Here is a 25,946-nt window from a genome sequence, read left to right as displayed (position 1 = left end):
AGTGAACAGAAGAAAAATCTAAATCAAATCCATATTTGGTGTGACCACCCTTTGCCTTCAAAACAGCATCAATTCTTCTAGGTACACTTGCACAAAGTCAGGGATTTTGTAGGCATATAGTCAGGTGTATGATTAAACAATTATACCAAACAGGTGCTAATGATCATCAATTCAATATGTAGGTTGAAACACAATCATTAACTGAAACAGAAACAGCTGTGTAGGAGGAATAAAACTGGGTGAGGAACAGCCAAACTCAGCTAACAAGGTGAGGTTGCTGAAGACAGTTTACTGTCAAAAGTTATACACCATGGCAAGACTGAGCACAGCAACAAGACACAAGGTAGTTATACTGCATCAGCAAGGTCTCTCCCAGGCAGAAATTTCAAGGCAGACAGGGGTTTCCAGATGTGCTGTCCAAGCTCTTTTGAAGAAGCACAAAGAAACGGGCAACGTTGAGGACCGTAGACGCAGTGGTCGGCCAAGGAAACTTACTGCAGCAGATGAAAGACACATCATGCTTACTTCCCTTCGCAATCGGAAGATGTCCAGCAGTGCCATCAGCTCAGAATTGGCAGAAAACAGTGGGACCCTGGTACACCCATCTACTGTCCGGAGAAGTCTGGTCAGAAGTGGCCTTCATAGAAGACTTGCGGCCAAAAAGCCATACTTCCGACGTGGAAACAAGGCCAAGCAACTCAACTATGCACGAAAACACAGGAACTGGGGTGCAGAAAAATGGCAGCAGGTGCTCTGGACTGATGAGTCAAAATTTGAAATATTTGGCTGTAGCAGAAGGCAGTTTGTTCGCCGAAGGGCTGGACAGCGGTACACAAATGAGTGTCTGCAGGCAACAGTGAAGCATGGTGGAGGTTCCTTGCAGGTTTGGGGCTGCATTTCTGCAAATGGAGTTGGGAGATTTGGTCAGAATTAATGGTCTCCTCAATGCTGAGAAGTACAGGCAGATACTTATCCATCATGCAATACCATCAGGGAGGCATCTGATTGGCCCCAAATTTATTCTGCAGCATAACAACGACCCCAAACATACAGCGAAAGTCATTTAGAACTATCTTCAGCGCAAAGAACAAGGAGTCCTGGAAGTGATAGTATGGCCCCCACAGAGCCCTGATCTCAACATCATCGAGTCTGTCTGGGATTACATTGAGAGAGAAGCAACTGAGGCTGCCTAAATCCACAGAAGAACTGTGGTTAGTTCTCCAAGATGTTTGGGCCAACCTACCTGCCAAGTTCCTTCAAAAACTGTGTGCAAGTGTACCTAGAAGAATTGATGCTGTTTTGAAGGCAAAGGGTGGTCACACCAAATATTGATTTGATGTAGATTTTTCTTCTGTTCACTCACTTTGCATTTTGTTAATTGATAAATATAAACTATTAACATGTCTATTTTTGAAAGCATTCTTACTTTGCAGCATTTTAACACCTGCCTAAAACTTTTGCACAGTACTATATATATATATATATATATATATACACACACACACATACACACAGGCTAACTTCACTATAACGAACCCTTCTTATAACAAACACCCATTTTTAACGATCCCAACAGCAAGAACTGATTTTTTCAATGCAAATTAGCCCTATTAGAACGATCACGTACAGGATCGACCCGGATACAGCGATCTCAGTACTGACTGACACTGAACTTTCTTCAGTGTCAAGTGTGTTATTCTCTCAGTGGAAACAAAGACCATGGTTGGCTAATTCAAAGATTACCTTTTCATTTCTTTACTGTTTTCTTTTAAACATACCTGGAGCAGGGCGATTGCCCTGCACAAGGGAAATTAGTGTTGGTGTAATCCAGGGTTGTCAAACTCCAGTCCTCGAGGGCCGCAGGGTCTTCTGGTTTCCATTCCAACTTAAGCTCTCAATTAACATAATTTATCTAATTATTTATTGCATTTGACATACTTAATATTTTTCAAGGTCTTTTACAGTTGATGGTTTTAAAAATGCACTTGATTCAATGTTCATGTGTCCAGTTAATCAAATAATTAGACCAATTAAGTAATTGAGAGCTTGGGTAGAACGAAAGCCAGAAGACACTGCGGCCCTCCAGCAACTGAGTTTGACACCCCTGGTGTAATCTATATGTGGAAACGGGTTTGTTTTGTGTGCTTTTTGGAGTTATGTTGATCAAATGATTGTTTACAGACGGGCGCTCGATTGAGACTTGCTACCTGCCTGTCTTGCATGTGTCCTCTGTGCGTTACTATCGTTGGTAGCGTCACATGACCTGTTTGTTTACTTTCTGTTTTGTGTTTAACCCTTTGAGTAGTGAGTTCTAAAATGCACTGCCGGTCCTACGGGAGTGAGTTTTTTGTTTGTTTTCTTTGCATGCGCTTGATTATTACGAGTACAGCGTACAAACAAGCTGAAATCTATATGTTTGTATGTATGTAATGAACACTGACGAAATACAGACAAATCATTTTTACCGTAAATAAATAAAACAAATAAATATATTTATTTAGTCATGGGGAAAGGTTTTGACAAAAAAGTAACATGTAGGCAATAAACGATAAACGGGGTGGAACAACCACAACAACATCTCCTAACAAAAAAAAGGGTGAGAGAGAGAGATGAATAAATCATACCTGGGTAAACAGGTGGTGGGGCGGAGGGAGTGGGAGGGTCTAATGCTTCAACATATGATACTGCTGAAGCATGGAGCAACACACAGAGCTTGGCGCCGCCTCTTCGCTGTCACTTCATGTTGATGGTAAATATTCTTTGCTTATGTCTTCACTGACACACTCGCTGACATCTGATTCAGTGGAAGAATTGTATGTATTTGAATTTAAATCAGAATCTGAATTCAGTATTATTACTAATACTTCTTTCTCACTGAGAGATTTTCACCGGTTTACAAACACGGTTGACATTTTTGTGAACGGGTTTATTCTATGTAATTCAATCAATATCTGGCAAAGGGCGCAAGAGACTAGTAAATTCTATTACAGAAACCTACTGTTATAATATTATTATTTGTTTATTTAGTAGACGCCTTTATCCAAGGCGACTTACAGAGACTAGGGTGTGTGAACTATGCATCAGCTGCAGAGTCACTTACAACTACGTCTCACCCGAAAGACGGAGCACAAGGAGGTTAAGTGACTTGCTCAGGATCACACAATGAGTCAGTGGCTGAGGTGGGATTTGAACCGGGGACCTCCTGGTTACAAGCCCTTTTCTTTAACCACTGGTTAAAGAAAAGGGCTTGTAAAAACATTATGTGATCACGGGTTTTGTAGGCTCAGTAATTACAAGTTTAAAGTTGCAGAACGTATCGGTACATTCGTACTCCCTGGGGACCAGAGAGCAGAGAATGTATCGGTACGTTCCTACTACTCAAAGGGTTAATAACTCCTGCGCGCCTGTGCAGGCATTTAACTCCAACTCCCATGTTTCTGTCTTGCAATGTGGTTACCCACACGTGACACAAGTACCTTGTCACAATACCCTTTAAATGTTGATCAATGTGAAGGAATCTTCATAGAAGTACTATATATTGATGTTCAATTCAAATTTGCCGTTTTGTCATTATTCTGATACAGAAAAAAGACAAACCCTGTTATAGTGAACACCCTGATATAATGAACATTTCTCCAGGTCCCATGGGGGTTCGTTATAGTGAAGTTATCCTGCGTGTATGTATATATATTACTCACACACACACACACACACACACACACACACCCGTGAAAAAGTATTTGCCCCCTGTATGACTTTCTGCATTTTTCACATTGTATTTGGTCAGATTTTTTTGTGGCTTGTAGTAGTATATAGAGGGAGTCTGAGAGAAAAAAAAATGACACCAAAGTTTGGTGCTTCTTTCATTTGTTTGGTGTGGAAGGTAATCAAACATGCAATCTGCAGGTATTGCCCCCCCAGTTAACTCAATCCAATTAAAGGGATAATTTGGGTCAGCTGTTTAAGTACTTTGGTTAACAACCAGGCCTGATTTGGGCAAGCCCTGCCCAATATAAATCTGACTAACTTTGGCCCTTACCATCAGAGTGAAGTTGTCAGCACACAGGTTCTAGAGGCACATCATGCCACGAACAAAAGAAATTCCTGAAGACCTCCGGAAAAAAGTTGTTGATGCCTATCAGTCTGGAAAGGGTTACAAAGCCATTTCTAAGGCTCTGGGGCTCCACCAAACCACAGTCAGAGCCATATTGTCCAAATGGAGAAAGTTTGGGACAGTAGTGAATCCTCCCAGGAGTGGCCATCCTGCCAATATCTCTCCAAGAGCAAGGCGTAAAATCGTCCAGGAAGTCACAAAGAACCCTAGAACAACATCCAGGGATCTGCAGGCCTCTCTCGCCTCGGCTAAGGTCAGTGTTCATGACTCAACAATCAGAAAGACACTGGGCAAAAATGGGATTCATGGCAGAGTAGCAAGGCGGAAACCATTGCTCACCAAGAAGAACATGAATGCTCGTCTCAAGTTTGCCAAAAAGCACCTGGATGATCCTCAAGAGTTCTGGAACAATGTTCTATGGACAGATGAGTCAAAAGTCAAGCATGGTGGTGGTAGTGTCATGGTTTGGGGATGCTTTGCTGCATCAGGACCTGGACGCCTTGCCATCATTGAAGGAACCAATGAATTCTGCTCTGTATCAGAGAATTCTACAGGAGAATGTCAGGCCATCCGTCCGTGAGCTGAAGCTGAAGCGCAGCTGGGTCATGCAGCAAGACAGTGATCCGAAACACACAAGCAAGTCTACATCAGAATGGTTGAAGAAAAAAGAAATTTGAAGTTTTGGAATGGCCTAGTCAAAGTCGAGACCTAAACCTCATTGAGATGTTGTGGCAGGACCTGAAACAAGCAGTTCATGTTCGAACACCCACAAATGTCACAAATGCCAAAATTCCTCCACGGCGCTGTGAGAGACCAATCAATAACTACAGGAAGTGTTTGGTTGCAGTTAAGAACATAAGAAAGTTTACAAACTAGAGGAGGCCATTCGGCCCATCTTGCTCGTTTTGGTTGTTAGTAGCTTATTGATCCCAGAATCTCAACATTACTGGGGAGTTGGTTCCAGACCCTCACAATTCTCTGTGTAACACGGAGAGGTGTGGAAGAAGGTGTGTTGGCTTTCCCTCTCTCTGAGTGGCTGAGAGGCAGGCCTTGGAGGATTGCTGGGCCTATAAAATAACAGAGAACACCACAACAAAACTGACCAGAACCAAATAAGATCAAAAAAAGAAATTATAGCAGAAGCGGGGAAACCTTGGGCCTATATACCTAAAGTATATATATTTGTTTTTAAGTCACACAGTTGAGGGAACTGTGGAGTGTAGGACAGAGACTCGGGCCGTGCGGGTAACGACGGTCGAAGAAACGCTGCAGAGTGCTGCACCTTTATTGTGGTTTTGTTAACAGTGTTTTGTTTTCTCTTTTTCTTTGTGCCTTCTGTTTTGATTATTGTTTTGTGCATCTGCGTGTGTACACAAGGTGATCTGTCCAAGCCTTACACCATCGTTGGTAGAAACAGTACAACAGTGCCATCTTGTGGAAAATAATAAATCGTGCACCCAAGTGTTTAAAACTGCAACTTTGTCTCATGTGTCAGTGAATTCCCCCCCTTCCACATTGCACAATTAATAGATTGCCATTTGGAGGCTTACCTGACAGCCCTAATACGTACAAGCACTAGCTTCAAGTCCATTTCACTTTACTATTAAACAAAGCACTGTATTCAGCCCCTATAAGGAAATATTTTGATTTATGAAGAGCTTTATTTTAATTGTATCATTGATTCTGTAGTACCATGATGCGTTGTTAGTATATGGTAAATAAACTTGGGTTCTGGGGGGAGAACGCACACAATTGAAAGTGGCAGATGGTTTTTTTTTTTTAGCTGTGAAGCTTTTTAGCTTCGCTCCCTTTCTGATGGCAAAATTATACCTCAATTAGTAGGGAATGACCACCTTGATGTAGAAACACACAAGTGACACAAATGACAGGCTGTTGATTTAAGAACATAAGAAAGTTTATAAACAAGAGGAGGCCATTTAGCCAATCTTGCTCGTTTGGTTATTAGTAGCTTATTGATCCCAGAGTCTCATCAAGCAGCTTCTTGAAGGAACCCATGGTGTCAGCTTCAACAACATTACTGGGGAGTTGGTTCCAGAACCTCACAATTCTGTGTAAAAAAGTGCCTCCTATTTTCTGTTCTGAATGCCCCTTTATCTAATCTCCATTTGTGACCCCTGGTCCTTGTTTCTTTTTTCAGGTCAAAAAAGTCCCCTGGGTTGACATTGTCAATACCTTTTAGAATTTTGAATGCTTGAATCAGATCACCGCGTAGTCTTCTTTGTTCAAGACTGAATAGATTCAATTCTTTTAGCCTGTCTGCATACAACATGCCTTTAAACCCGGGATAATTCTGGTTGCTCTTCTTTGCACTCTTTCTAGAGCAGCAAGATGAAGACATTTCTGAGTCAACATAAACTCCTAGGTCTTTTTCATAGATTCCGTCTTCAATTTCAGTATGTCCATATGATATTTATAATGCACATTTTTATTGCCCGAGTGCAGTACCTTACACTTTTCTCTATTAAATGTCATGTGCCATGTGTCTGCCCAGTTCTGAATGCTGTCTAGATCACTTTGAATGACCTTTGCTGCTGCAACAGTGTTTGCCACTCCTCCTATTTTTGTGTCGTCTGCAAATTTAACATTAAACACTTCCTCCTCTGTGTTTTGGAGAGGAGAAATGTCTTCATGCAAGGGGTGGTCGATATTACATCATCGGGCACGCACTACAGTTCAGGGGCTATGTGCGAGCATACGGGGCCAGAGACAGCCTAGGTATGTTCTTAAGTGTAAATGGGTAGCTCAAATTATAAGACTTTTAATCAGTTCGTACCCGAGTTGTAAGTGTAAACACACCTCATGCATTTTCTGTGGCACATTCATTTTTTTTTTTTTTTTTTATAAATATAGTCGTTGCCAATTATTTATTATTTTCTCCCAGTTTGGAATCGCCAATTATTTTATTATGCTCAGCTCACCGCTACCACCCCTGCGGTGACTCGGGAGGGCGAAGATGAACACACGCTGTCCTCCAAAGCGTGTGCTGTCAGCCGACCGCCTTTTTTCACACTGCGGACTCACCATGCAGCCACCCAAGAGCTACAGTGTCGGAGGACAACGCAGCTCTCGGGCAGCTTACAGGCAAGCCCACAGGCACCCAGCCAGGCTACGGGGGTCGCTGGTGTGCCGTGAGCCGAGGACACCCTGGCTGACCTAGCCCTCCCTTGGCCAATTGAGCGCCGCCCCCTGGGAGCTCCCATCCACGGTCGGCTGTGGAATAGCCTGGACTCGAACTCGCGACGTCCAGACTATAGAGCGCATCCTGCACTCCACGCGGAGCGCCTTTACTGGATGCGCCACTCGGGGGGCCCCTCGCCTTTTTCTTTTGAATAAAATAGCGAGAGATTTAATATAATGCGAAATTATGAAAATAGACATTTTATCTTATTCATAAAACATCTCCAAAATGGGTTCATGTGACTGAATACAATATACTAATCTTGCTGCTGGAATCACAGCATTAGCTACAGGCAAAGCAGCTGTGCAACCAAGTCCAAAAGAGGCTTATGGGAACAGGATAGCCAGTGGTAGAATGAGCAAGAGCACACAAAAACTGGGAAATCAGGCCCAGGGGATTATCCATAAAAATTGAACATTGAAGCACTCAAGACATACAGTATCCAGCACAATTTGCAGTGTAAGCTGCAATTATAGATTTATATTACAGAGTGGTGTCTCTGATTCATTAGAAGAGCAGCCAATGTTTAAACAGTGGGGTTCATCAGTTTCTTACCAAATAACTTCCTGAAGCAATTAACAGGTGTTTCTTGGTCTTCAATATTTTCAGCCTCCAACAGTGTCTCCCCAAGACTGACCTGCATTAAAGAATCAATAAATGATAATGTATCAAAACCAGTCGGCGGCTCCCAAATGTTTATGCAGTACAACCAGGAAAAATGAAGTCTAAATCTTAAATGGTCTCTGAGAAGAATGTGTCGTCAGTGCAAAGCTTTGGTAAAAGATTCTGCAAAATTGTTAGCTATTGGATACTTATACTGACTTTGACAGAGCTATAGAAAAAAGCATACAAAAACATATACTACTCTGGCAGAAAGGACTACATGTTCCCAGGACAAAAGAATTTGTAAGAGAATGATCTCATCTTAGTAAATCCCCTGGCTAAATAAATCTAAAGCCAGCGTCTCAAAATGTTTGGTCTTTATGATAAAAAAGTCACATGACAGCAATATATAAAGTGATGCTTTATTGACTTGTTTGTAAAGCAATATGACTGCATCTGCTAAAACAGATAACAGTACATTCTTACATACCTGACAGTGATGTCAGAATGAAACAATACATTAGATCATGCAACAATCTTTGGAATTACTTAGGCACATTTCTTAACCTATTCTATTTGTATGGTAAACCACCTGTGCGAAATAAACTTAAGTAACATATATCCTCACCCCATGCTGGACCACAGACTCAGGGAAGCGTCTCAGCAGCAACAGCAGCATCTCTGCTTTCTCCAGCGTGTTGAAGCACTGCTCAGTGGCCTTGAGCAGCATTTCACACTGCACTCTGCCAGGCAAGGTCTCAAACAAACCTGGGAACAGAAGAGCAGTGTACCCATTATAGTTACAGAGGTTGGACAAAAAAATAATAAAAAAAAATGTATGTATGTACTGTATTTGGGTTATTCCATTACAAGTGGAGGGGGGGGTGCTTGATCCTTTACAAAAACATAATAATGACACTAACTTTGTCAAGGTCATGGGGAAAGAAATAGGTAATCAACCCCCCCCCCCCAAAAAAAAGGGGGGACCGGTTACAATATGGCTAGTGCTAATGAGAAAAGAAAACTGATTTTAAACCTTGGTTACCACTCATTTAATAAAAAGACAATCTGTATTGTCTTTTTTCTTTTAACCTACTGAACAGTCTAGCACTAGCTAGTTAGCGTTTATTCCTAATTAAATTTATCAATTATCGAATAAACATTATTACACATTCTATGGGATATGGACATGGAAACTAGGATATTTAATCACCTCGTAAAAACTGAGTCTGTTTATCCTGACAATCATTTCTTAATGCTGCTGTGATGATGCTGATCTCCTGCCACACAACTGGCTGCTCAGGAAAATGTACAAACCTATAAAAAAAGAATCATACAGTTGTGTATCAAATATGAAGACAACATCTCAGTGTGCTGTCTCGATCACGCAGAAACCTAAACAAAGTCAAATTTTAGATGGTACATCTTTTTTAACCTTGCAAATATATAAAATGCAGTTGTGTACTGAATGTTAAGCCCTAGTATCCCCATGCCAGACAAAAGGCAACAACCTTGAAGGAAGACAGCCCAAATCTCCCGCATAACACTCTCCAACCTCTCAAAATGATAGAAAACCTCACGGAAATACAAGGCTAAATGCAGTCTTTGAATTAGGACCTCTGTACTAAATGTTAGTGTTATTTTGAGACTACTGATTCTATGATGCATTACAAGTTGCCATAGTGCTCACGCATTAATGCCATTTCCATGAAGCAATGCATAAAACATGTAAAATCCATGCAGACTAATGTGGAGGCGTTGAAAGCGGTGGGCAATGCACCACCGTACAAGAAACAGATTTCAACATTCCTGCAAACGCTTTGTCAACCATTCTGGAAAACTGGGATACAAGAATACATGCCTACGAATCGCAAACTGGGACTGCAAGTCATTGCCGTTTCTGTTTTTCTCAATACCTTGATGTTGAGGACGCCTTCATTTTTGTGGTTTTAAAATGCTCATGATCAGAATGGGACATGCATATTTCAAGTGCAGTTCATTTGCAATGTATACTTTTTAAATGTTCACTTACAAATGTAAAATGCACAATACTTTTAAACGTATAATGCTTTTCATTTTATGTAACTTGAATTAGCAAATATCTAAATCATTATCCAAAATTTCAAAAATAGTTTGGAAGCATTTACGTATACAGTGAAACTCTGATACAACGTACTGCCTTGAGACCGTAAAAACAGTATGTTATAACCGAGGTATGTAATAACCAGATACATGCACATACCTGCCAAATCAGCACAAAAATCAAAACCTAGAACAGTATTAATTGATTAATGTACATATACAATGTATGTAGTATAAAAGTTTATTACAGAAGAAACAATATAAAACATTGTAACATGTAACTAGTAATGTGCATTACTATACAGTATGTAACATTCTGTATTTTAATTATTTAATACAGTAATTCTATGTTGCCTTGGATAAAGATGGTCATCTAAAGTATAAAAAATAACAAAAAACATGTAATTAATGTACTGAATAATACTGTACTGTAATTAGTAAAATAAACAAATTAATAAAAGAAAAAATACAGTAATAATGAATTATAGAAATAATAAAACTGATAATAAAAATAATATACAGGTCAATAAACATTACCATCCAAACTGTCAGTTCAGGTACAGTACAGTAATCATTGCCTGTACGCTATTTTAAGAAGTCTTTTAGGCCCTGGCCTCATTAGCATTTTAGAACTGAGTTTAACAATGTTTAAATCGATTTGCATCCACACTAAACACGGTTCATAACCGAGTCTCGAACGCGGTTGTCGGCATAACTGGGTTAGATAAACTGTGCTTTGAGGTAGTATGTTGCCATAACCCCCGTTTATATGGAGACGAGAATAAAGAAAAGACAAGCCCGATTTTAAAATACAGGAGGATTCGATTTATTCTTATACGGTAGTACACAAAACTTAAAATGTGTCTAAAAACACTTTTTAAATGATCTTGGATAGGATCACATATTAGCAAGTTAAAGGTCTTTCATTCGAATTTTAATTAAAGAACATCTTATCCGCCCCAGATTTTCCCTTTGTGCAAATGGCCATCTAATTTATTTACTATGGCGTGGGCATTTGTTCCCCCCCATATGAATTATTCCCCTTTTGATTACTTAGGCACTTTCTCGTAGATCCTCCGTTCTGCTCCCGTGTTCAATGAAAATAAACAACATTTACGAGGGGGAAAAATAAAGAACGTGTGAATATTACAGTGGTTTCTGGGATACAGTCATTCAGCAAAGTGTTTTTTTCAACAACAGCTAGGTTAAACTAACTAGGTTTCATTACTGACATTTTGGTCCACACAAAACAAATGGATCATAGACACATTAACCTTCAACAGAATACCTCATGATCGTAATTACAAAAAAATATGTTTTTTGAAGGTTACAGCATATATATATATATATATATATATATATATATATATATATATATATACACACACACACACACACACACACACACAGTACTGTGCAAAAGTTTTAGGCAGGTGTGAAAAAATGCTGTAAAGTAAGAATGCTTTCAAAAATAGACATGTTAATAGATTATATTTATCAATTAACTAAATGCAAAGTGAGTGAACAGAAGAAAAATCTAAATCAAATCCATATTTGGTGTGACCACCCTTTGCCTTCAAAACAGCATCAATTCTTCTAGGTACACTTGCACAGTCAGGGATTTTGATTAAACAATTATACCAAACAGGTGCTAATGATCATCAATTCAATATGTAGGTTGAAACACAATCATTAACTGAAACAGAAACAGCTGTGTAGGAGGAATAAAACTGGGTGAGGAACAGCCAAACTCAGCTAACAAGGTGAGGTTGCTGAAGACAGTTTACTGTCAAAAGTCATACACCATGGCAAGACTGAGCACAGCAACAAGACACAAGGTAGTTATACTGCATCAGCAAGGTCAGAAGGCAGTTTGTTCGCCGAAGGGCTGGAGAGCGGTACACGAATGAGTGTCTGCAGGCAACAGTGAAGCATGGTGGAGGTTCCTTGCAAGTTTGGGGCTGCATTTCTGCAAATGGAGTTGGGGATTTGGTCAGAATTAATGGTCTCCTCAATGCTGAGAAGTACAGGCAGATACTTATCCATCATGCAATACCATCAGGGAGGCATCTGATTGGCCCCAAATTTATTCTGCAGCATGACAACGACCCCAAACATACAGCGAAAGTCATTTAGAACTATCTCAGCGTAAAGATGAACAAGGAGTCCTGGAAGTGATAGTATGGCCCCCACAGAGCCCTGATCTCAACATCATCGAGTCTGTCTGGGATTACATGAAGAGAGAGAAGCAACTGAGGCTGCCTAAATCCACAGAAGAACTGTGGTTAGTTCTCAAAGATGTTTGGGCCAACCTACCTGCCGAATTCCTTCAAAAACCGTGTGCAAGTGTACCTAGAAGAATTGATGCTGTTTTGAAGGCAAAGGGTGGTCACACCAAATATTGATTTGATGTAGATTTTTCTTCTGTTCACTCACTTTGCATTTTGTTAATTGATAAATATAAACTATTAACATGTCTATTTTTGAAAGCATTCTTACTTTACAGCATTTTTTCACACCTGCCTAAAACTTTTGCACAGTACTATATATATATATATATATATATATATATATATATATATATATATATATATATATATATATATATATAATTATACACACTACCGGTCAAAAGTTTTAGAACACCTCCATTTTTCCAGTTTTTATTGAAATTTACGCAGTTTAATGTCTCAATGTACTCTGAAATTAAAGCATAGAACAAATAAACAATTGGAGATAAAAAAGAAATCATGGAATCGTTTTGTTTAACAATATTTAATCTAAATTTTTGACTCAAAGTAGCCACCTTTTGCAGATATAACAGCCAAACACACTCGTGGCATTCTTTCTACAATGGAAATCAAATATTGTTCAGAAAGTTCTTCCCAACACTGTTGCAGAAGTTCCCACAAATGTGTTGCACTTGTCGGTTGCTTTGCTTTCACCCTTCTGTCCAGTTCATCCCAAACCAGCTCGATGGGGTTTAAGTCTGGAGACTGTGCTGGCCATTCCATGATTTGAAGCCTACCGTCTTGTTCTTTTCTTCTAAGGTAGTTCTGACATAGCCTGGAGGTATGTTTTGGGTCATTATCTTGCTGTAGGATGAACCCCTGACCAACTAGGCGTATACCAGAGGGTATTGCATGGCGCTGCAAAATGCTGTGGTAGCAGTTTTGGTTCAGGGTGCCACTCACTCTGTGCAAGTCGCCGACTCTGGATCCAGCAAAAGAGCCCCAGACCATCACGCTTCCTCCTCCATGTTTGACAGTTGGTGTCACACACCGAGGAACCATCCTTTCGCCTACTCGACGGCGTACAAAAACCCTGCGTGATGAACCGAAGATTTCAAATTTTGATTCATCGGTCCATAAGACCTTCTTCCAGTCTTCACTTCCAGTAGTCCACTGGCAGTGCTTCATGGCTCAGGCAAGCCTCTTTTTCTTATTTTGCCATCTTAGCAATGGCTTTCTTACTGCCACTTGACCTGTCAAATCTGCAGCTCGAAGTCTTCTCTTCACAGCTGAATCCGAGACTTGCTTACTTCGACCAGTGTTAAGCTGTGCTTGAAGCTGTTGTCCTGTGAGCCGCCTATCACGCAAGCTGTTGACTCTCAGAAACTTGTCTTCTGATTCTGTTGTGGCTTTGGGTCTGCCAGACCTCTTCCTGTCAGAGTTTCCTCCAGTTTCCAAGTGCCTTTTGATGGTGTAGGAAACTGTACTCACTGACACCTTGGCTTTCTTTGCAATTTCTCTAAAGGAAAGACCTACACTTTTAAGGGTTATAATTGTCTGTCTGTCTTCCTTTGTTAATTGCCTTTCTCGCCATTATGAGAGCAATATATTACTTCCTGCAGTACAATACTGTCCAAATAATGCTTAAGAGGGTGTAGTAACACAGTCTATTCCAACACTGCTTTTATACAGACAGAGGGTTTGTAAGTAATCAACAAAAGTTGGGACACCTGTAGGAATTGTTAGCATCAACTTTCAAGGCTTAATTTACTTCCATGCTGCAGAACAGCTGTAAGTTGTTAACCCATTACTTGTTCCCTGACAAAGGCCCTTTTGTATAACTCTGAACTGTACATTATTTTTCAGTTTTTGGTAACCTAAACTTTTTTTTTTAACCTCTGGCAGTTTACCGCTTACCTTTGTACCATTTCAGGTTATTCACTGGACTTGAACTGCTTAAATTTCAATAAAAACTGGAAAAATGGGGGTGTTCTAAAACTTTTGACCGGTAGTGTATATCAATTATTATAGCTAGAGTAAATATAAAAATATAGAATCACCTATCTAACACAAACATAATAAAACAAGTAAATTAACCAATAGTTCAAGACTTCAAAAAATTAACATAACATGACTAACCTACTATTTATACTTTTAGAAGAATACAATTAGATAATGTGCAATATAGAAGAATAAATGAAAATAAATTGATAAATACTCAATATAACTAGATGGTAACTTTACAAGTAAAGTTTATAAAAAGTTAGAGAAAATTTAGTTGATGCGGTTACTAAAACAGCTGTACCTCTTGATTGGTAAAAGTTATTTCTGTTTTGATTTCAGATTTGAATAGCAGAGAAGTAGAGGAAGATTCCATATGCTCTAACTTTTTGTCTTACTTGTTGGGAAAGTGGTCAAAGTAGCTGATTTGTGTCAAAAGTTACATTGTTACATTGTTTACATTGGATTAGCATGCCAAAGAATAAGAAGTATGTCGAAGATTTAAAGTGGGGACTCTTGCTTCACAAGCCCCACTAATAATGTTCTTGGACTTAGAGCGCCAGCTCGTTGTGAAGGTGTCCCTGAAATAAATCTCATAAACGTGGCTGTGAAGGAGAAGCAAGGATATGGGCAGGATGCAAGGCTATGATATAAAAACAGCTTTCTGTAGTGCTATGAAATTACTCACATGTCATAAAGAAGCCTTCCAGCTGACGCAGTCCTCTCAGCATTGCGCTCAGTGATATACATTTCATACTGTAGGAGAATAAACACACAACATAAGTTCATATTATAAACACACACAACATAAAGTTAATTTTATAAATATCTGATCTGCAGGGCTCTAAAAACTACAAATTTCACACACCAGCTTGCGCTCTGATCAGTAGCCTACTCTTAGTTTGCAACAAGAGCATTAAGAACAAAACATATAACACCAATTATAAATCACATATGAGAAATCAGCCAATCAGAGAGCAGCATTTCCAAACATTCCTATACCTCATATCTTGTGTATAAATGTCATCATGTGCACAGAATGATTGCTATTTAAAAAATAAAATGCTCTAAATAAAAACACAGCAAAATGGAAAATACTGTTATTAACTTCAACCTTTGTTTTAATTTGGATAAGTTGTGGCGGTAGCCACACAGTGTTGCAGGAAACGCATCACCTGCTTATTCAAAATTCTGAATAGCAGAGCCTGGCCAGGCAATGTCTTTTCTTTTTGATTATTAGCTCCTTTTTGTTTGCCTTATATAGTTATTCCTGTATCTTATTTTTAGAGCTTTTCAGGGCATCTATATGTATTCATTCAAATTGGTTTGTTGTACATGTGTGTTTTGCACTATTATTATTATTATTTATTTCTTAGCAGACACCCATATCCAGGGCGACTTACAGTCGTGAACAAAAATACATTTCAAGAATCACTGTACAAGTAACAATACAATTAAGAGCAAGATAAATACAATGACTTTGGGTCTAGCAAGTACAAGTACTATCCTTATACTGGAGGTTTTATGGTAATTATTTGTGCTTGCTCCTTTTTTCCCTCCACTAGTCACCTGATGGAGACAGGCCTTCAGTTCCTGTTTCCTGTTTTAGGGTGGGTAGGGGAAAGAAGGAGATTGGGGTGTGGTTGTTGCTCACCTTTGTTTGTTGGGATCTTTTGTTGTAGTACTTTACTTTTTTGTTTTTCCATTATTTGTTTGCAAAGTATGTTTTTGTTTTTTTCTTTCAACTATCCTAATAGCTCAGGCTGCATTTTCTTGACCACCAGTTTCTTCCCTGCTTACCTTTTTTGATTGGGGTTCTGTGTTTGCCAGTTTTTTTTTGCTCTAAGGATTTACAACGCCTGCACTGCAGATTTCGCAGAACCAGCACTGGATCAGGAGCAGCCAGGGTGAGATCTTCTTCAACTGTTATTTCTATATTGGATTAAAGTTTTTTCTGAATGGCCATTTGTGTTTTTTATTTTTGGGATGGTTGGCATGGGATTTTTCCGGGACATTGTTTTTTTGGTGATTTATATATTGCCTTTTATTATAGTTTTTTTGATCAGGACTGTTATTGTTGTTTCTTTATTTCTACTACCAGTGATATTTATTGCCGCCCTGAGAGTTTGCTATAGGATGTTATTCAGACAACTTTTGTTCATTTCCTCAGTAGCAATACATTTATTTTTGGTAGCCTCTGTTTGGCCCCTTTTTCATAATTATTTTTTCGCTGTGGCAATTGACTGCCATTATTACTCAATTTTGTTACAGAATTGGTGGCCCGTACGGGGACTCAAAGAGAGGTTTATTTAAGAGTTTTTTGAAGGATAGGTCACTTTTATCTTATTCATATTCACTGTTGTTAATGGGCATAAGTTTTAAACATGTCTCTTACCCTGTCTACTCCTGCTAGAGAGCTAGGGCCTGGTGGTGAACTATTTGATACATCACCTATTGATGATGTGACTAGGCGAAAACCCAGAGAACCAATGGGAGAATTAACTACTTTAGTAAGTGAACTTTATGTTAGTGAGCCAGAGGAGCCTGAAGGCATTGACATTGAAGAGCCGGTTTTGGCTGTTGATCGGCAAGTGTCTGAGGAATGGGCTAACACTGTGGGGGAGATAACAGAGCAGATTTAAGAGCTGGTGGATAGCGGAGCGGCAAGGCAAGGAATTTGTACTTGGCTGGATTTTAAAAGTGCTTTCTTTAAAGGCTTTTCTCCCAGCGGATTTCCTAACCACGGTGGAAGATAAATTACAGGACCGGGTGCAAGCACCAGGGGAGAGCATAAGAGATTTTGCCTATGACTACCGCGCCCTGTGTCTCAGGTGGAAGCCTGACATTTCTGAAACAGAGGTTATACGAAGAATACTGGATAGCTGCTACGCAAAGTTAGCGAGCTGTCTGCGGGGAACAGTGATTTCGGTGTCAGAACTGGTTCGGGTCGGCACCATGATAAAGAGAGACTGGAACATGCAAAAGGATTACTGGGCCAAGGTAAATCCACTGATCGTGCAGAAAAGTAAGGAAGGGGGCTTCAAGAAAACCAGCAGAGGCGAGTGTGGTGCAAAATGTCTGCCAGTTTACAACCACCTCACCTAGCTAATCCAGACTTACCTTGTTGGCTGTGAAGATTGGAGTGAGAGATGTGCACATCCCTGCGTTGCTGGACACTGGCTGTACTTTTACTCTGATTAGAAACCAGCTCTAGCAAGAGATCCAAAAGCCCAGTGACTCTGTGATGCTGTGTGGTGAGCAAGCGTTTGTGTTGGCTGATGGACAGACTCACTCATCTCTGGAGAAGACCTCGCTCACATATGACTTTCACGGTGAGATTTGGGTCATAGACACCTATATCATGGTTGACCAACACCTGGCTTTCCCTTTGATACTGGGCCTTGAATTTTTAGGTAAAACAAACACCCAAATTGACATGAGAGGAAAGAAATATGGAGTTAAAAAGACCAAAAGGATATAGTTTCTATCCATTTTTGCCTAGAGTGGGGGGCAGTATGGGATATTGAAAAAAGGACTGAATCACCATCTGTTATGCTTTACATGGCTGTCTACAAGAAGACGGTGGCTACTGCTGGTTTTACCTCACTGATGGATGAGGAGGCAGTTGCGGATCCCAATGTCATAGGGCTACGTCAGGATCTTTGGCAACTCATGGAGGAGTGGCCCTCTGTGTGCACCCCACAACTGGGTAAGACTACAGGGTATACCAACAACATTCAAAATGATCTAGACAGCATTCAGAACTGGGCAGACACATGGCAAATGACATTTAATAGATAAAAGTGTAAAGTACTGCACGCAGGCAATAAAAATGTGCATTATAAATATCATATGGGAGATATTAAAATTGAAGAAGGAATCTATGAAAAAGACCTAGGAGTTTATGTTGACTCAGAAATGTCTTCATCTAGACAATGTGGGGAAGCTATAAAAAAGGCCAACAAGATGCTCGGATATATTGTGAGAAGTGTTGAATTTAAATCAAGGGAAGTAATGTTAAAACTTTACAATGCATTAGTAAGACCTCACCTAGAATATTGTGTTCAGTTCTGGTCACCTTGTTACAAAAAGGATATTGCTGCTCTAGAAAGAGTGCAAAGAGCAACCAGAATTATCCCGGGTTTAAAAGGCAGGCATGTCGTATGCAGACAGGTTAAAAGAACTGAATCTATTCAGTCTTGAACAAAGAAGACTACGCAGTGATCTGATTCAAGCATTCAAAATCCTAAAAGGTATAGACAATGTCAACCCAGGGGACTTTTTGACCTGAAAAAGGAAACAAGGACCAGGGGTCATAAATGGAGATTAGATAAAGGGGCATTCAGAACAGAAAATAGGAGGTACTTTTTTACACAGAGAATTGTGAGGGTCTGGAACCAACTCCCCAGTAATGCTGTTGAAGCTGACACCCTGATCAATAAGATACTAACAACCAAACGAGCAAGATGGGCTGAATGGCCTCCTCTCGTTTGTAAACTTTCTTATGTTCTTAATATATGAGAGCGACCCGGTCAGTTCAGGTTGGCACACTTTTGTTTCATCTGGTCCTGTGCATTCACGTTATCTGTATTGCTCCGGGGTGGGACCATACCACTAGTTTCGGTAGTGTGTGTGTGCGTTTGTGAGCTGCTGTTGGGTGCGGACCATGTCATCTTGACGCCCTTGCTCTGCCACCCCCATGAGAGTAGTGGTCCGCTCTCTTCTTTGTGTGTGACGGGACTGATAGAGCCGGAGCCTGTGTGTGTGTGTGCATGCATGGAATAGAGCGAACGAGAAAGTGAGCGAGTTTTTCGGATAGAGACAGGAGGAAGGATTTATTGTTTTTTGTGGTGTGGTCCTGACCCAAAGATGGACCCTGTTTAATTAATAAAGTAGTTTTGTTAGCGCCTGAATCCCGTCTCCGTCTCCTGCTTTGAGCCTCAAGACCAGGGGTCGTTACAATATTTTATTCACATATACCACCTAAACACTAGCCACGGAAGTCATTTCAACGGGTTGAGGTTTCCAAATTTTAACTATTCTGCGCGTCTGAAAGTTATGTGGTTGTCCGTTTATGACTTTCCCTAAATAAATACCCCGACGGCGTTTGAAAGGCAGGATCACGAAAATAAGGAAATTATAAGCCCGCCCACCTAGCAACAAAGACATTATTTTGACAGACTTTAATACATGTTTTTATTTTGAATATAACCTACAATCTTAAAGCTAGCTGCAGCAGCTCAATCTGGATTCTGTGCTGCACGAAATGACGCACGCTAGAGCTAACATGTTACTTTCGTTTTAAATTAAAAACTACTTTTGTTTTTATAGTTTGTATGTACATATACCTGTTTACACACTAGTTTCTTTTGAAATGTTTATTTTATTATAGTTGTGCTTATATGTGGTAAGTTAGAAAATAAACCCTTTTATGTGTAATTGTTCATTTAAATACGGCGTTTCGGCTGTGCAGATGTTTGATATGATGTGCTTGAATAAAACTTTTGAGTTGTATTCATTTTAATACTGATATTGTTTAAAATGTACTGTCATACTGACTGTCATAATGACTGCCGACGGAGTATAACAGCGGCGGTTTTAGTGTTAACGTGGTAATTTTTGTGGCGCATATGCAGAATAATATTGTCTGGCATTATGTTTGAGTTCTCAAGTACTCGAAATTTTTAATGCTCGAGTACTCGAGCACTAAATTACTTAAAATTCCCACCCCTAGTCTTTGTCTATTTCTACTACCATTATTTATACTGTGTTCTGTTTTGCATGTTAACTTTGTTAATCTGAAATAGTTACACTGGAACATAATATAATTATGTTGATGCAATATGTAAAAACACAGATGTTATGGTTGAAAACGCGGATTTTCAGATGGTATGCTTTTTACAGATGCACTTTTTTAAAGGCTAGCGTGACCTCTGCTCTCAATGGTCACGCAAATTAGTTGTGTTCCTGGAGTATCCCAAACATTACTTTCTTTACTTTTCTTTCTTGCCGTCTTACTTTAGAAAATAATTGTCAAACATCGAAAGGCATTGTAGCTCGGTCGATACAGTATTTGTAATTCTAGCACACGCTCTTAACTTGCTCTGTTACTTTGAAGACTCCTGCACAGATGCAATCCCATCAGTAAACACTCACAGGGGGCGGGGCAGGGGGGAGAAGGTGAGCTCAATCGCATGCAGATTCAATGAGTCAGACCTGAGGGGAGCAGAGAAGCTCTGCGCTTAATGCAAAAAATAATGGCCGATTTCAAATTTTATAAAAAATAAATAAATAAAAGCTTTTCATTGCTTAAACCCTTTACACAAAAACGATTCACAGGCTTGACTATCTATACATCACCTCAGCCTTAAATCTGTGTAGCTATTGTGTGCACATAAAGGGATTGTAGTTAACAAAATATTGACATAAATCATACCTATTTTGATTCACTAGCTCCCCAAATCTCAAATGTTCAGTTCTGAAAAAAAAACTGCTGCCGGAAAAAATATGTATTTTTTATTTTAAAACATGATATCTCAATTTCCATGCCTTATTCTCAGGAAGTCTGCCACACTTGCACTTACTGGGTCATTTCACATAAGCAGTGTCTTCTGGGTCAAATATTGTTGTATAAAGACAGGAAAGAAACAGTTGAAGTTCAACTTCTAGGTAAAATGACCAAGCAAGTGCAAAACTAACTGAAAGCACGGCTTTAACCAAGAGTGTAGTACAAGATGTCATGCTTTTAGAATAACACGTTTCTTTCAAAATTGAACATTTGAGACATACAGTATATAATGAATGGAAGAGTAATTTTTTTGTTATCTACAATCACTTTAACGGTCAATCCTAACTTGAACCTTTGTCCTGGTTTTCAGCACAGACCATGATCTATTTTTTAACATTAGCTTGCACTCCTCCTCCCATCCAAACTCTTCCCCCAACATAAGAAAACCTGCCAAAAAAAAAAGGCACTTCGGTACAATTTCCTCAATCTTGCTACTATAAACTGGACTTAAAATTGTGGTGGTACGGGGTAACAGCCAAGAGAAAAACATCCAAAATAAGCAGTGTCCTATTGAGGGCCAGATTTTAACATCAGAGGATACGTTTTCATTCTGTCTTCCACTGCATAACCTTCATCTTTGTCTCTGAAATAGATAATGTTCACTGCGGAAAACCAAGAACACATGTTCATGTTAACATTGACCATTAAGGACACACCTCACCTACACAGATTCATCCCCAAGCTTCAATCCTCTTCCCTCACTTCTAGTGCATCAGAAACTGCTGTGAGATTCTCCTGGGATGACACAGGTGAAAGCTGAGGCAGAAGACACTGTTTCTTATAGAGAGGGAATTTTGTTTTTTTGCATCTATGCAGATACACTTTGGATTGGAATGCGTGAAAACCTCTCTGAAGAATTTGGAGACTGGTTTATTTATTAAATCCATGCACCCATGTGGGAATTCAGGGCACTATCTGTCTAGAGAATGATGAGAAATGCTGGCTAGCCCTTTGGAACATGCTATGCAGTGTTCAATTTCCAAAAAGCTACATTAATGGGTTTTAAATCCAACATTTTAAAAGAACTGTGAAAAAAGTGTAATTTAGTTGTGTGACTTTTTTTCCACCATTTAAATTCAGAATTTTCTGTAATAGTACGGGGGATAACAACGTGTTTTTTTTTTTTTGTTTTTTTAAAACAGCAAACAAAAATGTTTACTTCCTGTAACATTTGACCTTTCCATATGTTTCAGAAGTCTTTTTTTCCCCAAATCAAAGGTAAACTTTGTTAAGGAGTAACTTTAATTATTAATTTTTTAATAAGCTCAAATAGTTTTAAAGATCGATTAAAGGTTGGAGGGGTCAGAAATCACCCACATTTTGACCCCTTGACCCGATCAGGCTGAACACGTTTTTGTGTGTGTGTTTTGTATATATATATATATATTTATTTTTTTTGGCCATGAACAACCCAAGTTTGGTGTAAATCACATGTTGTGGGTGTTAAATCGAATATTTTTGGGGGTGATTTGTCATGGAATGGCCCTAGCATATTTTCTCATAAATATTTTTTTCGATTTCCGGGTCAGGGATTAGTCTGTCCCATAGTATGAATCTGCAATCTCAATATTTGTTATTTAACACGATAATATTTAGCGTAATAATAATTCCAGTCATTACCTGAATGTTAAAATCAGATGGATATAGAGTCCGCGCAGTAATGAGCCAGGCTTTGGCAGCCCACGGATCTTCATTCACCAGCTCTCTGGCTCTTTTCACCAAAAAATCACAATCCCCCTGTGCCGACATAATTCCCACAGATTTGTAATTTACTTCTGCACACCGCAGCAATTCATAATATTATAAAGTCATTCACACAGCATCCAAACACACGGTAACCTATGCCAGAGGAGGTGTTTTTCAGAGGAACTGCAAAATACAAACAGGATGCGCGTCCTGGCGGTAAAAATGACTAAATACGTGAACCAAAATACGTGCTTAAACTCCCTCGGCTGAAGTCAGCGTCGGCCATCTTGGTGAAGTACAGTCAGAGCTACAATGACTTTGTTAGAACAAACAAAGGAAACATCATGCTCCAAGTTTGGAAAAGTTAATTCTAACATTACATTTTTTATGAACTAGGGAATGCACATTTTTGTCCCATGTTTTAAATAAATTGATTCATTGGCCACTAGGGGGCCACTAAATATTAAACTACATAAAGCCTTATGGAAACTGAAATTAATGTGTTGATATAGTGCAGTATATTGGTTAGAGAAGAGCCTTTAGTTCATGTGGGGAAAAAAAAAACGTCTTAAAAACGCAAGATTTCTGTCTGACGTCACACGCACCATCTAGACGAGAAACGCCTTCTCCAAAAAAAACACAACAAGGAAGAAATAATGGAAGGGTCAATTGCAACGAACTGAAAAGCAGCGTACTAACTGGGGATGATCCCGTGGTTAGTACACAGCTCCGTACTAAACTAGTATGCAAGTTAAATACCAATTGCAACAAACTTGGCAGCTGAAGTTAGTCCCCAGCTGCGTACTAAAAAAAGGTCTAACTTGCAACGAACCCCAAAATAACTGCTGCTGCCCTCCAGAGGATACCAAGTACGGGACTAACTTAGTCTAACTCTCGCCATGGACTAAATTTTAATATCGTACTAAGTGCAATAGTGGAAGACATGTGAAAGTCCCAGAATGTACTGGCAGTTTATTTTTGCTGAAATAATAATGTGTGCATATAAAATACACACACATATATTTTACTATATTTGAAGCATCTGCTGTCTGTACGGATATTGTAATACTAGTAAAATAAAATTACATTACGACTACAAATACTGTTAACTACTAATAATGAAGGAAGGTGTCGGCAGCATTACAGTCATGCCATTGTAGAGCCTGTAGTATGCGATAGTAGCTTTCACATTTGAGAAACGTATTTTTTTTTTTTGGGGGGGGGGGGGGGGGGGGGCAGCAAGTCTTTTCATTCCCTTTAATTTCAGGGGACTCGACACTGGTGGTTCTGAGGGGCAAGCTGGGATATTGAGGAGTAGGGACACAGTGGGTAGAATGTGAGTTAAATTATTTTACGTAGTAGGACCTGGGGGCACATTGAACAAATAAAATAAACAGTGCTCTTCTCAGGGTGTTTTTAGAAGTGATTATCTGTGACGCTTCTTCGGAATACCACCCCTTCCCTGTTTTGTACTTGTTGTGGCCCAATGAGAACGGTGTCGAAACAGCTCGTGTGTGTTGAGTGTCAAAAACCAGCTTTGCTAGTTTATTTCGGCATTGCACTTGGTTGTGTATTTTATAGGCAGTCCGTGTGCCCTGATATGGGGTATTTTACCATGCATATATATATCTTAAATAAAATAAAAAATAAAATATTACGTGCACACATATATATGTTAGAGACGAATTAATATTTATGTATAAATGTCGGCCTATTTTTAACATTGTAAAAATGATTATTAGATCATAACATCGTAAAATACACACATTACGGTTACAAATATTTCAAATGTTCTGATTCACAGCCACCCCGCCTTGCGCCGTGTCTGGCTCCATGTAAAAGGATGAAGCGGTTCTGACAATGAATGAATGAATGATTTAGAGCCCCCTTCAGTTTCTGTTTGGTAACAACAACGCTTGATCGTTAATACCGTACTAATGCTGGGGATCAGCTAGTCTCAAACTTTGTTCCGCTTGTTTTTTCGATGCAATTGGTACTAACTTAGTACGCAGCTGGGGATGATCCCGAGATAGTACCGTACTAGCTAGTACGCAACTTAGTACGCAGCTCCGTACTAACTCTGCAAGTTCGTTGCAATTGACCCAATTGCATTCGCCGTTGCAGAGGATTGATATTCTCGAACAGCTTCACGGAGCAGGGAGAGAGTATATTTATATAGTGAATTTCAATATACAATGAATTTAATCTTTATAAAAGCATTTGACCACTGGTAGTGAACGTTGTGGGAGTGTCTTACATTGAAAATTATATATGGTATAGGGTCACTATCAGTGGTAAAATGCTTTTAAAATATCAAATTCATTGTCTCTGGTGAATCATTGAAAACACATGTGAACTAACATGTCTAGTGTATACATTGCTATAATCACTGTTCTTCTTTCAATAGGAAATTACTGATTACGAATAGCCCTAGTGTGTGATAGTATTGTAGCGTTCTGTGCTATGGGGATGAGACAGACTCGGGAGAGACCAGATGAGGTTCCACGTACTTTTATTTTTTTAATTTCTTTAATAACACAACGAAACCCTGTTTGGGCCGGGGTTCACGCCAAAATAACAAATAGCTGTCTCTCTCTCTTTTACACCGCAGTCTCTCAGCCGGTACTCTGTCTCTCGTAATCGCTCTCCAGTCAGACATTCACACGCATTCTCCCGCTCGCGGCTTCCCCCCCCTCCTACTTATAGCCTCTGGGGGAACCGCCCACTGCACACACACGCATGCACTCACGCAGACACACACCAACGGCGTGCCCCGTACCCTCACAATACATGGAACCTTAAACAGGACGTAACAAACAAGACAAACACAATGTCCAGGATGCTGCCATCGCCAGGGTCGTTACACAGCCCCCCCCTTAGTCCCTCGTCCCCGAGGGAAGAACAAAGTCTCGAAAACGACCCGGGAGGCGATGCTGTCTTTGCGGGCGGGAGCCCTGCGTGGAGGACGGGCTCCTGTCAGCCACAGGGGACAGGGAAACTGAACCGTCGGGGGAGGAACCCTCAGCCCTGGGGGTGGGAGGACTGTTAGGGCGGGGTGGATCAGGAGGGGGCAGGAGAGGACTGTCAGGAGCTGCTGGGTCGGATGGTGCTGGGTGTTGTCCCAGGTAGGGGGCCAGCCGATCCCGGTGCAGCACTACCTTTCGTCCTCTGTGAGGTAGCTGCACCCGGTAGGCCACGTCCCCGATCCTCTCCAGGACATGGCAAGGACCAAGCCAGTGGCTGTCCAATTTGGGGCAACGGCCCCGCTGTCTCTTGGGGCTGAAGACCCACACGAGCTCCCCGGCGGTGAAGTGGCGCCCCCGTACTCGGAGGTCATAGTTCCGCTTCTGCCGTACCCCAGCGGCCTGCAACTGGTCCCTGGCGAAGCTGTGGGCTGATTCCAGTCGGTCCTGTAGTCTCCTGGCATACTCAGGGCCCGGGGGTACACTGGGGGCATCTGGG

At 40.2% G+C, this 25,946-nt stretch overlaps 1 protein-coding gene across 3 annotated transcripts in view; it reads right to left on the bottom strand.

Moving 5' to 3' along the window:
• The window catches only part of ints10 (integrator complex subunit 10), an 83,825-nt gene extending 61,071 nt beyond the window's left edge, over positions 1–22,754 (bottom strand). The window contains exons 1-5 of one of the 3 annotated variants that reach the window (XM_034035390.3): positions 22,419–22,754; positions 14,919–14,986; positions 9,130–9,233; positions 8,545–8,684; positions 7,869–7,950 (exon numbers count right to left, since the gene is read on the bottom strand). In XM_034035390.3, the coding sequence (XP_033891281.3) occupies positions 7,869–7,950; positions 8,545–8,684; positions 9,130–9,233; positions 14,919–14,986; positions 22,419–22,547 (523 nt within the window). In that variant the 5' untranslated portion in view covers positions 22,548–22,754. Of the gene's footprint in view, positions 1–7,868; positions 7,951–8,544; positions 8,685–9,129; positions 9,234–14,918; positions 14,987–17,350; positions 17,717–22,418 lie in introns of those variants that run through there. The other 2 variants (XM_059025973.1, XM_059025974.1) reach the window with 2 other exon arrangements.
• Between the last annotated feature and the right edge of the window lie 3,192 nt (positions 22,755–25,946).

Source organism: Acipenser ruthenus, chromosome 1 (genome assembly GCF_902713425.1).
Source record: "Acipenser ruthenus chromosome 1, fAciRut3.2 maternal haplotype, whole genome shotgun sequence".
Lineage (NCBI taxonomy): Eukaryota > Metazoa > Chordata > Actinopteri > Acipenseriformes > Acipenseridae > Acipenser > Acipenser ruthenus.
The sequence above is the reverse complement of the archived record's forward strand: the minus strand, read 5'-3'. Positions and strand labels throughout refer to the sequence as shown.